The following is a 12,083-nucleotide window of genomic DNA, read 5'->3' as shown; positions in this document are numbered from 1 at the left end:
TGGACTTATATAACTGTATCTAATACCTGTTCATTTCTTCCTTTTCAGTCTACATAGATTATTCTTCTCTTGCTTTATTGCATTTGTAGGATCTCTAGTACAATGTTGAGTAGAAATGGTAAAAGTAGGCATCCTTATCTTCTATCTAAACCCAAGGGGAATGTTTTTGCTTTGTTTTATTTTGTTTTTGACAGCTTTTTATCTTATATTATTATTGTTTGTTTTGGCATAATTTCAGGCTTACAAGAAAGTTACAAAAATATTATGAAGTATTTCTGGCTACCCTTTATCCAGATTCAAGAGGATAGCTTTCGGTATTTCACCATTAAATAGGAAGTTTACTGTGGGAATTTTTTCTGGTAGACACTTGTTATTAGATTAAGGATATATTCTTTTATTTCTACTTTCTAAGAGTTTTAAATTTTTAATTATTTTATTTATTTATTTTTTTGGTGGTACCATGTGGCACGTGGGATCTCTGTTCCCCGACCAGGGATCGAAGCCGCGCCCCCTGCATTGGAAGCATGGAGTCTAACCACTGGACCGCCAGGGAAGTCCCTCTAAGAGTTTTTTTAATTCAAGAAAAGATGATGAATTTTATAACACATCTTTTCGGCATTTATTGAAATAAACATATACTTTTTTCCCTTAGTTCTGTTGAAGTGATAAGTTACATCAAAGGTTTTTCTAATATTAAACTTACCTTGCATTTCTTGTATAAATCCTCGTTAATCAACATATAGTATCTTTGTTTTTAGTCTTAATGTTTTTTAAAAAATATTTATTTATTTATTTGGTTGCACCAGGTCTTAGTTGCTGCAGGCAGCCTTCTTAGTTGTGGCATGTGAACTCTTAGTTGCGGCATGCATGTGGGATCTAGTTGCCTGACCAGGGATCGAACCCAGGTCCCCTGTATTGGGAGCGCGAAGTCTTATCCACTGTGCCACCAGGGAAGTCCCAACATATAGTATCTTTTTGATATGTAATTTCATATACTTGTTAATATTTGGTTTAAATTTTTTTGTCTATGACCTTGAGTAGTTGGATTTTGATGTCATGACACTAGCCTCATTACATTAATTGGGGTATTTAGTGATGTTTTCCATTTGTTCCAAGAGATCTAGTTTCCCCCTTTCCCCAACCTGCTCTGTACCCCAGGATATGGCCTTTTTCGGATTGTGTCACTGGGTTACTTTGTCTTTTGGTTTTTGGTGGGTTGGAAGGTGGGAGATATGGCAGGACATTGGAAGGCAAGAGGAAGGCGAGATTGGGTTATTTATTTTTCAGCTGCTTTCCTTTAGGGCTGCAGTTGGCAGTGGCTGCATTCCTCTCCTGGAGGCCAAAGGTCCTTTTCTTCAACTACAGGTCTCATTGGATTTTAGTTAGCAGCTTCTTTTCCTTGCCTTTCTTTAGGCATTTTGCTGTTGCTGGCCATGAGTGTTTTTGTTTTTGTTTTTGTTTTTAAATTGGTTTCCCTTGGCTCTGCTCATATCACAGCAATAGGCCATTCATTAAACTCTTCATGAATCCTGTGCAAGTGTCATTTGTTTCCTGCAAGGATACCGACTGATACCCTATTTGTCTATTCTTTGGAAGCATTTGTACAATACTGGAGTTATTTCCTCACTGAGTGTTTGCTGGAACTTACCAGAAGAGCCGTCTGCATCTGGGATTTTCTTGTGAGAATTTTTAAAAATTTAATTCAATTTTATAAATAGAGGACTGCACAATCCTCAGCAATGGTCTCAGATTATAATTGGCAATAAAACTCACAGACACAATAGGCATTCATCTGACACTAAATTTACTTACATTTATGAAAGGATAAAAGGGCATACTACATGCCCAGTATTTTCAGTTTTATTCTGGGGTCCAGCAGTGGTCTAAAGTTCCATACCACCGCACAGGATGATATCTGTTTGGGAGTTAAAGCCAAAGTGCATGTGGTTCACCTGAGCATATTGCAACAGTATTATGCTGATCCAGAACATCTAACAAAATAGGAGGACAGCTCCTGTGTGCTTTCACTGCATGGGGTACAATCATTTGTAAGATATATATCAATTGCCCACTTTAGTTCAAGGAAGTCATTGTCTAGCTTTCCAACAGCCTTTATATCATCCTAATCATACAGTCATTCAGTATCTATATACCAGTCATAGCTCTCCCTGTTCAGGTACAGTCCCCAAATAAAAGATTTCCCACTAAATAATATCTCAGACACAACATTTCTCATTTATCTAAGCACATTTTAGGGACCCAGTGCTGAAGGAAGGTAAAACCAGTATCATCTTCCCAGGACTGGTTCTATGGAAAGATCCTAGGACAGCTAGCACTTTGCCCATAAGAACTATTTGGGGTTTCTCTTTCTTCTCATGTCAGTTTTTGGGATGTTTTTCTTGGAATTTGTATGTTTTATCTAAATTTAAAAAATTGTTATAAAGTTTTCATAATATCTACTTATTTTGATGACTAAAGGGTCTTTAGTGAAGTCTCCTTTTAAATGAATAATATTGCTTATTTGTGCCTTTTAAATGTCCCCATCCCCACAGTTTTGTCAGTTTGTGGTAGATTAAATTATTGCTCAAAAACATTTACTTTGTCTCTGCAGCTACATTGCAGCCGTATACTTCCTCACTCCATTGATACTAGGCTCAGCTATGTCATGTGATTTGAACAATGGGATGTGAGCAGATAATAGGCAATCAGTTGCTTCAATATGATTGTACAGTTGGTCTTTCTTCTCACATCTCTGTCATCACTACGAGACTATCTTTCCCCTGGTTTATGCTGGTTCTTTAGCTTGAGCCCTGGAATGAGCAGGTGTAGATCAGACTCGAGCCCAACCTGCAGGAGGAGCCAAGTCCTGTGAGACCCATACCTTGAATGGGTATGGTCTAGCCAAGCCCAGCTTGTATCAGCTGAAATTCCAGCCAAACTACAGCCCACGAGTGATCATAAGTGATTCACATTTTAATCCATTGAACTTTGGGGTTATTTGTTACACAGTAAAAGCAATCCACTCTAATCATTAATTTCCATAGATATGAGGATTTTCTCAACATTTTTTGCTATTGATTTCTATCATCATTGCATTGCTCTGGATGATTATATGCTCTGGATGATTTTAAAATACTTTGAAATTTGAGGCTTACTTTATATCCTTAATACATGGTCAATTTTTATACTATCCTACATATGCTTGAAAACAGGGCATATTAACTATTACATGCTGCATTCTATGTGTCTATTAAGTTGTTTCTAATTGTATTTTTTCCCTTTTTTTAAAAAAATTTTATTTATTTATTTATTTACTTATGGCTGTGTTGGGTCTTCGTTTCTGTGCGAGGGCTTTCTCTAGTTGTGGCAAGCGGGGGCCACTCTTCATCGCAGTGCGCGGGCCTCTCATCATCGCGGCCTCTCTTGTTGCGGAGCACAGGCTCCAGACGTGCAGGCTCAGTAGTTGTGGCTCACGGGCCTAGTTGCTCACGGCATGTAGGATCCTCCCAGACCAGGGCTCGAACCCGTGTTCCCTGCACCGGCAGGCAGACTCTCAACCACTGCGCCACCAGGGAAGCCCTCTAATTGTATTTTTAAACCTTGCTATACTTAATTAAATTTTGTTGTTTAAGTAGCTTTATTGAAGTGTAATTGACATACAGGAAGTACATTTATTTAAAGAGTACAATTTGTAAATTTTGACAGTTGTGGAAACTGGAAAAACCACCATGATCAAGCTCCATTACTTCTTTTTTTTTTTTAAGTGAGTTTTTTTTTAAAAAGGTATATTTATTTATTTATGGCTGTGTTGGGTCTTCGTTTCTGTGTGAGGGCTTTATCTAGTTGCGGCAAGTGGGGGCCACTCTTCATTGCGGTGCGCGGGCCTCTCACTATCGCGGCCTCTCTTGTTGCGGAGCACAGGCTCCAGACGTGCAGGCTCAGTAATTGTGGCTCATGGGCCTAGTTGCTCCGCAGCATGTGGGATCCTCCCAGACCAGGACTTGAACCCGTGTGCCCTGCATTGGCAGGCAGATTCTCAACCACTGCGCCACCAGGGAAACCCTGTTTGTTTTTTTAATACTAAGCGGCATGAGCTCTTTCTATATTTTGGAGATTAATCCTTTGTCCATTGATTCGTTTGCGAATATTTTCTCCCATTCTGAGGGTTGTCTTTTTGTCTTGTCTGTAGTTTCCTTTGATTTGCAAAAGCTTTTAAGTTTCATTAGGTCCCATTTGTTTATTTTTGTTTTTATTTCCATTACTCTAGGAGGCGGATCAAAAAAGATCTTGCTGTGATTTATGTCAAAGAGTGTTTTCCCTATGTTTTCCTCTAAGAGTTTTATAGTGTCTGGTCTTACAGTTAGGTCTTTAATCCATTTTGAGTTTATTTCTGTGTATGGTGTTAGGAAGTGTTCTAATTTCATTCTTTTACATGTAGCTGTCCAGTTTTCCCAGCACTACTTATTGAAGAGGCTGTCTTTTCTCCATTGTATGTTCTTGCCTCCTTTGTCATAAATTAGGTGACCATATGTGCGTGGGTTTAACTCTGGGCTTTCTATTCTGTTCCATTGATCTATATTTCTGTTTTTGTGCCAGTACCATACTTTCTTGGTTACTGTAGCTTTGTTGTATAGTCTGAAGTCAAGGAGCCTGATTCCTCCAGCTCCGTTCTTTTCCCTCAGGACTGCTTTGGCTATTCGGGGTCTTTTGTGTCTCCATACAAATTTTAAGTTTTTTTTTTTTCTAGTTCTGTAAAAAATGCCATTGGTAATTTGGTAGGGATTGCATTGAATCTGTAGATTGCTTTGGGTAGTATAGTTATTTTCACAATATTGATTCTTCCAATCAAAGAACATGGTATATCTCTCCATCTGTTTGTATTATCTTTAATTTCTTTCATCAGTGTCTTATAGTTTTCTGCATACAGGTCTTTTGTCTCCCTAGGTAGGTTTATTCCTAGGTATTTTATTCTTTTTGTTGCAGTGGTAAATGGGAGTGTTTCCTTAATTTCTCTTTCAGATTTTTCATCATTAGTGTATAGGAATGCAAGAGATTTCTGTGCATTAATTTTGTATCCTGCTACTTTACCAAATTCATTGATTAGCTCTAGTAGTTTTCTGGTGGCATCTTTAGGATTCTCTATGTATAGTATCATGTCATCTGCAAACAGTGACAGTTTTACTTCTTCTTTTCCAATTTGTATTCCTTTTATTTCTTTTTCTTCTCTGATTGCCGTGGCTAGGACTTCCAAAACTATGTTGAATAATAGTGGTGAGAGTGGACATCCTTGTCTTGTTCCTGATCTTAGAGGAAATGCTTTCAGTTTTTCCCCGTTGAGAATGATGTTTGCTGTGGGTTTGTCGTATATGGCCTTTATTATGTTGAGGTAGGTTCCCTCTATGCCCACTTTCTGGAGTGTTTTTATCATAAATGGGTGTTGAATTTTGTCAAAAGCTTTTTCTGCATCTATTGAGATGATCATATGGTTTTTATTCTTCAATTTGTTAATATGGTGTATCACATTGATTGATTTGCGTGTATTGAAGAATCCTTGCATCCCTGGGATAAATCCCACTTGATTGTGGTATATGATCCTTTTAATGTGTTGTTGGATTCTGTTTGCTAGTATTTTGTTGAGGATTTTTGCATCTATATTCATCAGTGATTTTGGTCTGTAATTTTCTTTTTTTGTAGTATCTTTGTCTGGTTTTGGTATCAGGGTGATGGTGGCCTCATAGAATGAGTTTGGGAGTGTTCCTTCCTCTGCAATTTTTTGGAAGAGTTTGAGAAGGATGGGTGTTAGCTCCTCTCTAAATGTTTGATAGAATTCACCTGTGAAGCCATCTGGTCCTGGACTTTTGTTTGTTGGAAGATCTTTAATCACAGTTTCAATTTCATTACTTGCAACTGGTCTGTTCACATTTTCTGTTTCTTCCTGGTTCAGTCTTGGAAGGTTATACCTTTCTAAGAATTTGTCCATTTCTCCCAGATGGTCCATTTTATTGGCATAGAGTTGCTTGTAGTGGTCTCTTATGATGCTTTGTATTTCTGCAGTGTCCGTTGTAACTTCTTTTTCATTTCTAATTTTATTGATTTGAGTCCTCTCCCTCTTTTTCTTGATGAGTCTGGCTAATGGTTTATCAATTTTGTTTATCTTCTCAAAGAATCAGCTTTTAGTTTTATTGATCTTTGCTACTGTTTTCTTTGTTTCTATTTCATTTATTTCTGCTCTGATCTTTATGATTTCTTTCCTTCTACTAACTTTGGGTTTTGTTTGTTCTTCTTTCTCTAGTTGCTTTAGGTGTAAGGTTAGATTGTTTGAGATTTTTCTTGTTTCTTGAGGTGAGATTGAATTGCTATAAACTACCCTCGTAGAACTGCTTTTGCTGTGTCCCATAGGTTTTGGGTCATTGCGCTTTTGTTGTCATTTGCTTCTATGTATTTTTTAAATTTCTACTTTGATTTCTTCAATGATCTCTTGGTTATTTAGTAGTGCACTGTTTAGCCTCCATGCATTTGTATTTTTTACACTTTTTTCCTGTAATTTATTTCTAATCTCATAGTGTGGTGGTCGGAAAAGATGCTTGATATGATTTCAATTTTCTTAAATTTACCGAGGCTTGATTTGTGACCCAAGATGTGATCTCTCCTGGAGAATGTTCCATGTGCACTTGAGAAGAAAGTGTAATCTCTTGTTTTTAGATGGAATGTCCTATAAATATCAATTAAATCCATCTGGTCTGTTGTGTCATTTAAAGCTTGTGTTTCCTTATTAATTTTCTGTTTGGATGATCTGTCCATTGGTGTAAGTGAGGTGTTAAAGTCCCCCACTATTATTGTGTTACTGTCGATTTTCTCTTTTTAACAGCTCTTAGCAGTTGCCTTATGTATTGAGGTGCTCCTATGTTGGGTGTATATATTTTTATAATTGTTACATCTTCTTCTTGGATTGATCCCTTGATCATTATGTAGTGTCCTTCCTTGTCTCTTGTAACATTCTTTATTTTAAAGTGTATTTTATCTGATACGAGTCTTGCTACTCCAGCTTTCTTTTGATTTCCATTTGCATAGAATATCTTTTTCCATCCCTTCACTTTCAGTCTGTATGTGTCCCTAGGTCTGAAGTGGATCTCTTGTAGACAGCATATATATGGGTCTTGTTTTGGTATCCATTCAGCAAGCCTGTGTCTTTTGGTTGGAGCATTTAATCCATTCACGTTTAAGATAATTATCGATATATATGTTCCTATTACCATTTTCTTAATTTTTATGGGTTTGTTTTCATAGGTCCTTTTCTTCTGTTGTGTTTCCCACCTAGAGAAGTTCCTTTAGCATTTGTTGTAGAGCTGGTTTGGTGGTGCTGAATTCTCTTAGCTTTTGCTTGTCTGTAAAGCTTTTGATTTCTCCATCGAATCTGAATGAGATCCTTGCCGGGTAGAGTAATCTTGGTTGTAGGTTCTTCCCTTGCATCATTTCAAATATGTCATGCCACTCCCTTCTGGCTTGTAGAGTTTCTGCTGAGAAATCAGCTGTTAACCTTATGGGAGTTCCCTTGTATGTTATTTGTCGTTTTTCCCTTGTTGCTTTCAATAAGTTTTCTTTGTCTTTAATTTTTGTCAATTTGATAACCGTGTGCCTCGGTGTGTTTCTCCTTGGGTTTATCCTGCCTGGGACTCTCTGCGCTTCCTGGACTTGGGTGGCTATTTCCTTTCCCATGTTAGCGAAATTTTCGACTATAATCTCTTCAAATATTTTCTCGGGTCCTTTCCCTGTCTCTCCTCCTTCTGAGACCCCTATAATGCGAATGTTGTTGCGTTTAATGTTGTCCCAGAGGTCTCTTAGGCTGTCTTCTGCTATTGATTCCTTCTAGTGTATTTTTCATTTCAGTTATTGTATTGTTCATCTCTGTTTGTTTGTTCTTTAATTCTTGTAGGTCTTTGTTAAACATTTCTTGCATCTTCTCGATCTTTGCCTCCATTCTTTTTCCGAGGTCCTGGATCATCTTCACTATCATTATTCTGAATTCTTTTTCTGGAAGGTTGCCTATCTCCACTTCATTTAGTTGTTTTTCTGGGGTTTTATCTTGTTCCTTCATCTGATACATAGCCCTCTGCCTTTTCATCTTGTCTGTCTTTCTGTGAATGTTGTTTTTGTCCCACAGACTGCAGGATTGTAGTTCTTCTTGCTTCTGCTGCCTGCCCTCTAGTGGATGAGGCTATCTAAGAGGCTTGTGCAAGTTTCCTGATGGGAGGGACTGGTGGTGGGTAGAGTTGGGTGTTGCTCTGGTGGGCAGAGCTCAGTAAAACTTTAATCTGCTTGTCTGCTGATGGGTGGGGCTGGGTTCCCTCCCTGTTGGTTGTTTGGCCTGAGGTGACCCAACACTGGAGCCTACTTGGGCTCTTTGTTGGGGCTAATGGTGGACTCTGGGAGGGCTTACACCAAGGAGTACTTCCCAGAGCTTCTGCTGCCAGTGTCCTTGTCCTCATGGTGAGCCACAACCACCTCCCGCCTCTGCAGGACACCCTCCAACACTAGCATGTAGGTCTGGTTCGGTCTCCTATGGGGTCACTGCCCCTTCCCCCTGGGTGCTGATGCGTACACTACTTTGTGTGTGCCCTCCAAGAGTGGAATCTCTGTTTCCCCCAGTCCTGTTGAATTCCTGCAATCAAATCCCGCTAGCCTTCAAAGTCTGATTCTCTAGGAATTCCTCCTCCTGTTGCTGGACCCCCAGGTTGGGAAGCCTGACGTGGGGCTCAGAACCTTCATTTCTGTGGGTGGACTTCTGTGGTATAAGTGTTCTCCAGTTTGTGAGTCACCCACCCAGCAGTTATGGGTTTTGATTTTATTGTGATTGTGCCCCTCCTACCATCTCATTGTGGATTCTCCTTTGTCTTTGGATGTGGGGTATCTTTTCCGGTGAGTTCCAGTGTCTTCCTGTTGATGATTGTTCAGCAGTTAGTTGTGATTCTGGTGCTCTTGCAAGAGGGAGTGAGAGCACGTCCTTCTACTCCTCCATCTTGAACCAATTAGCTCACCCATTATTTTACTTTGGCCTCACCACAGCCTTGGAGATTGGAGGTATTTCAATTTTGTAAGTGGGAACCAGAGGCCCAAAGGAGGCCTGTAATATGTGCACAGTCACACAGTGAGTTAGCCAACCTCATCTCCCCAGCAGTGGATGGGTGAGGAAAGCTATGTCATCTCTGGCAAACGTTTTATCCCCTCTGAGCCTCAGTTCCTTCCCTTGTAAGACTAGGATGATTACTCCTATCCCTCAAGGTTGCTGGGAAGCTCGAATTTGTTCGATAGTGCACGTGACCTGTGGGTCCTGGTCACAGAAATGATCAGACACTCTGGCTGATGTAATTATCATCACCCCTCCCCCTCCCATTGAATTTGTGGAGGAGCAACATCTGACAGCATTAAAATCCAGCTGCAGTTGGAAGGCACTCTGATGGTCTCCACTGTGGGCACATCCTCCCTCTCCCCCAAATCCAAAGCCCAATCTCCAGGGAGTAAGCACTCTCCTGTGAACTGCAAGGATTTTATTGCTGGAATCCTCTAATCAGACACCTGGACATGGCAGGCTGCTGACACGACTTAGTGATCAGGCAAGTGGCTTCCTTGGAGCTGTTGACAGCTCCATCAACACAAAGGACTTGAGTATATTTATCCTGCAAAGAGAAGGTCAGGAAACCTGGTGAGGCCTCTGGGGTCCCGGAGACATCAAGGTGCACTGAACACTGGGGGGAGGCCTGCAGGCTTGTTTGGAGGGTAGCCTCTGGATCTGAGCAGGTAAAGGTGGATTCCTCCCAAAGAAGCTTCCTCCAGTGGAACAGAGAAGAGGGGTCTCCCTGGTGGGTTGAGGGCAGTCTGGGATAGAGTGGGGGAGGCTGCTGAGGACCACCTGGCAGGGCTCCACAGTGGCCCCTGGGAGTCTCCAGGGATGAGCTGACCCCCGTCTGTTTCCCCCCTCTGCCCCTTGGACACTTGCAGCTGAAGCAGTGGCTTGTTCCCACCACCTCTTGGGGTGGCAGAGAGAGGATTCACTCTGGTCCTCCACTCTGGGCATCCCAGGCCTGGGGAAGGCAGGATTGGAGCTTTTGGACTCAGCCTCCTCTTATGGCATTTGAGGCACAGAATGGCCCTTTGGGGTACAGGGAACAAGGGCAATGTGGGTTTTAGGTGGGATGGAGGAGGGGACTTGAGGCACTAAGGGAAAGGAACTGACGTTTGGAGAAGGCAAGGACTCAGTGTTAATGGTTTGCAGAAGATGCAGGTCATGGGCTGGAGAGGCTGCCATCAGGGAGGCCAGTGCTGAGGGCCTGACACCAAAGCCAGGTGGTGCCACAGAGACAGGAAGGCCTAGTCAGGGCCAGCTCAAGAGCTCCAGGGCTGGACTGAGTCTTCCTACCCGAGCCTCTCCCGTGCTGTGCGTGTCTGCCGCATCCTCTCTACCTCCTCATTCATGAGGCTCTTTCTCCTCCCAGGTTCCCAGGGAAGGGCCCTGGCGGAGAGGAAATGAGCTCCCCCACCTCGCACTGCTCTGAGCAGACCCCCCTCACCCGCCCCAAGACAGGCGCCAGAGGCACAGACACGCACAGCCGGACCCACCAGAACACCGAGAGTGTTTTGCCTACCCTCATCTGTCAACTTCCGGTCAGCGCAGCTCTTCAGTTGACTGGCAGTGTCCAGTACCAAAGGGTCTGTTTCATACTGTCTCACATTTGCCATATAGTCCTCAGGGGTTCCCGCCACGAACAGGCTAAGGGTCTCCCTCAAGGCCAGGCAAATGTCGCAATCTGAAACACAAAGATAAGGTGACCCTCCCTGGAAAGGCACCCATCAGAGCACACTCTTCCCTTCCCCCTCCCGACATGCTCAGTGCTGCCCTGGGAAGGTGTCAGAACCCTCGGGGAACCCGTGTCCCAGCCACTCACTTCCGCCCGAGATCGGGAGCAAGGCAGTGCAGAGCATCAGGAGAGCTCCAGCCCGCATCATGGGGCAGGTGGCAGGTGATCCTACCCACCTGGACCCCCTTTATACCTGCCCTGGGCCCCACAGCGGGGCCCAAGCCTGTCTGACACTTCTTTTTCCAGGAGGTACTGCCAGGCCTCTCCCAGGCCACAGCTTGGAGTTGCCCGGGGCTGCACAGGGAGGGGCTTTGTGTGACAGCAAGATGCTGGTCCTTCGGTCCACAGAGCGCACTGGCTCAGCCTCCGTCCCATCTGGGGGCTCTGTGGGAGGGTCAGCTGACACGGGAAGCTTAACAACTGAAAGTCCCCAGGTTGACCAGAAAAGGGGCAGAAATGCTCCCAAATCAGGCCTCCTGAATGATGGCCCATGGCAGCCTGTCACAACTGCATGTGACTTTGAAAACAGTCTGGTCTTGACGTTATGGGTTTTTCAGGAAGCTCAGTGCTTACAAATGGTCTCACAGGTAGTAAGTGCCAGGAAGGCCAGGGCACAAGCCCTGAACCCCTGGTCAGGCTCTCTGGTGGCTCCTTCCCTGCCCTGCTTTCATCACAGTGTCCTTGATCTTGTCAGTGGCCTCTGTTGAGCCACTCCCCCGAATTTGTTTCTGGAGCCCCGAAACCTCCCCTACATGGTGGCCCAGAAGTTCTAGTTTTCTTCTTGATCAAGTCCTGCCACCTGGTGACTTTGACAGTGTTACCAAACTCAGGCCTGGCTGCTCACCGCTTGAAAGCCAATACTCGAGAGGTTGGAAAGGAAAGTTTGCTTTATTCCAGAGGCCAGCAATCAGGGGAGAGGACGGATTCCTGTCCAAAGGCCAACTCCTAACTGCCGATCAAGGCGCAGGAGCTTTTAAGTGGGGTTTAAGGGGTGTATAGGCGAGGGAGGGGGCAGAGTAGCACAGTCAGGTCTGACAGTCATCTTGAAATTGGCAATGCGGTGGTCTGATCACCATCATCTTGATTGTTTTAAGTACAGTTAATCTTCAGTTCCAGGATCAGTTTGTTCCCATTTCCTTGAGGCCTGTTCTCAGAATTGTATGAAATGGGGCAGCTTATGTCATGGCTACCATCTGGTCATCATGTACTCATCTTCCTCCACCTGGTGGG

At 43.0% G+C, this 12,083-nt stretch overlaps 1 protein-coding gene across 1 annotated transcript; it reads right to left on the bottom strand.

Moving 5' to 3' along the window:
* Positions 1–9,530: 9,530 nt before the first annotated feature.
* Positions 9,531–11,935, bottom strand: LOC309648821 (major allergen I polypeptide chain 1-like). The gene is made up of 3 exons (XM_082437921.1): positions 10,941–11,935; positions 10,641–10,802; positions 9,531–9,674 (listed from the first exon to the last, which is right to left on the bottom strand). The coding sequence occupies exons 1-3, from the start codon at positions 10,999–11,001 to the stop codon at positions 9,670–9,672; spliced, it is 228 nt and encodes a 75-aa protein (XP_082294047.1). The 5' UTR covers positions 11,002–11,935; the 3' UTR covers positions 9,531–9,669.
* Positions 11,936–12,083: the final 148 nt, after the last annotated feature.

Source organism: Balaenoptera physalus, assembly GCF_965194825.1.
Source record: "Balaenoptera physalus genome assembly, chromosome: 19".
NCBI classification, from domain to species: domain Eukaryota; kingdom Metazoa; phylum Chordata; class Mammalia; order Artiodactyla; family Balaenopteridae; genus Balaenoptera; species Balaenoptera physalus.
Note: the sequence above shows the minus strand (reverse complement) of the source record. Positions and strands in the feature narration are given on the sequence as shown.

Excerpts from the sequence above, each read along its gene's own strand:
- LOC309648821 (XM_082437921.1), bottom strand. The coding sequence starts at position 11,001 with ATGATGCGGGCTGGAGCTCTCCTGATGCTCTGCACTGCCTTGCTCCCG. Across the intron at positions 10,803-10,940 it reads GCTCCCGATCTCGGGCGGAA|ATTGCGACATTTGCCTGGCC; the intron begins GTGAGTGGCTGG and ends TTTGTGTTTCAG.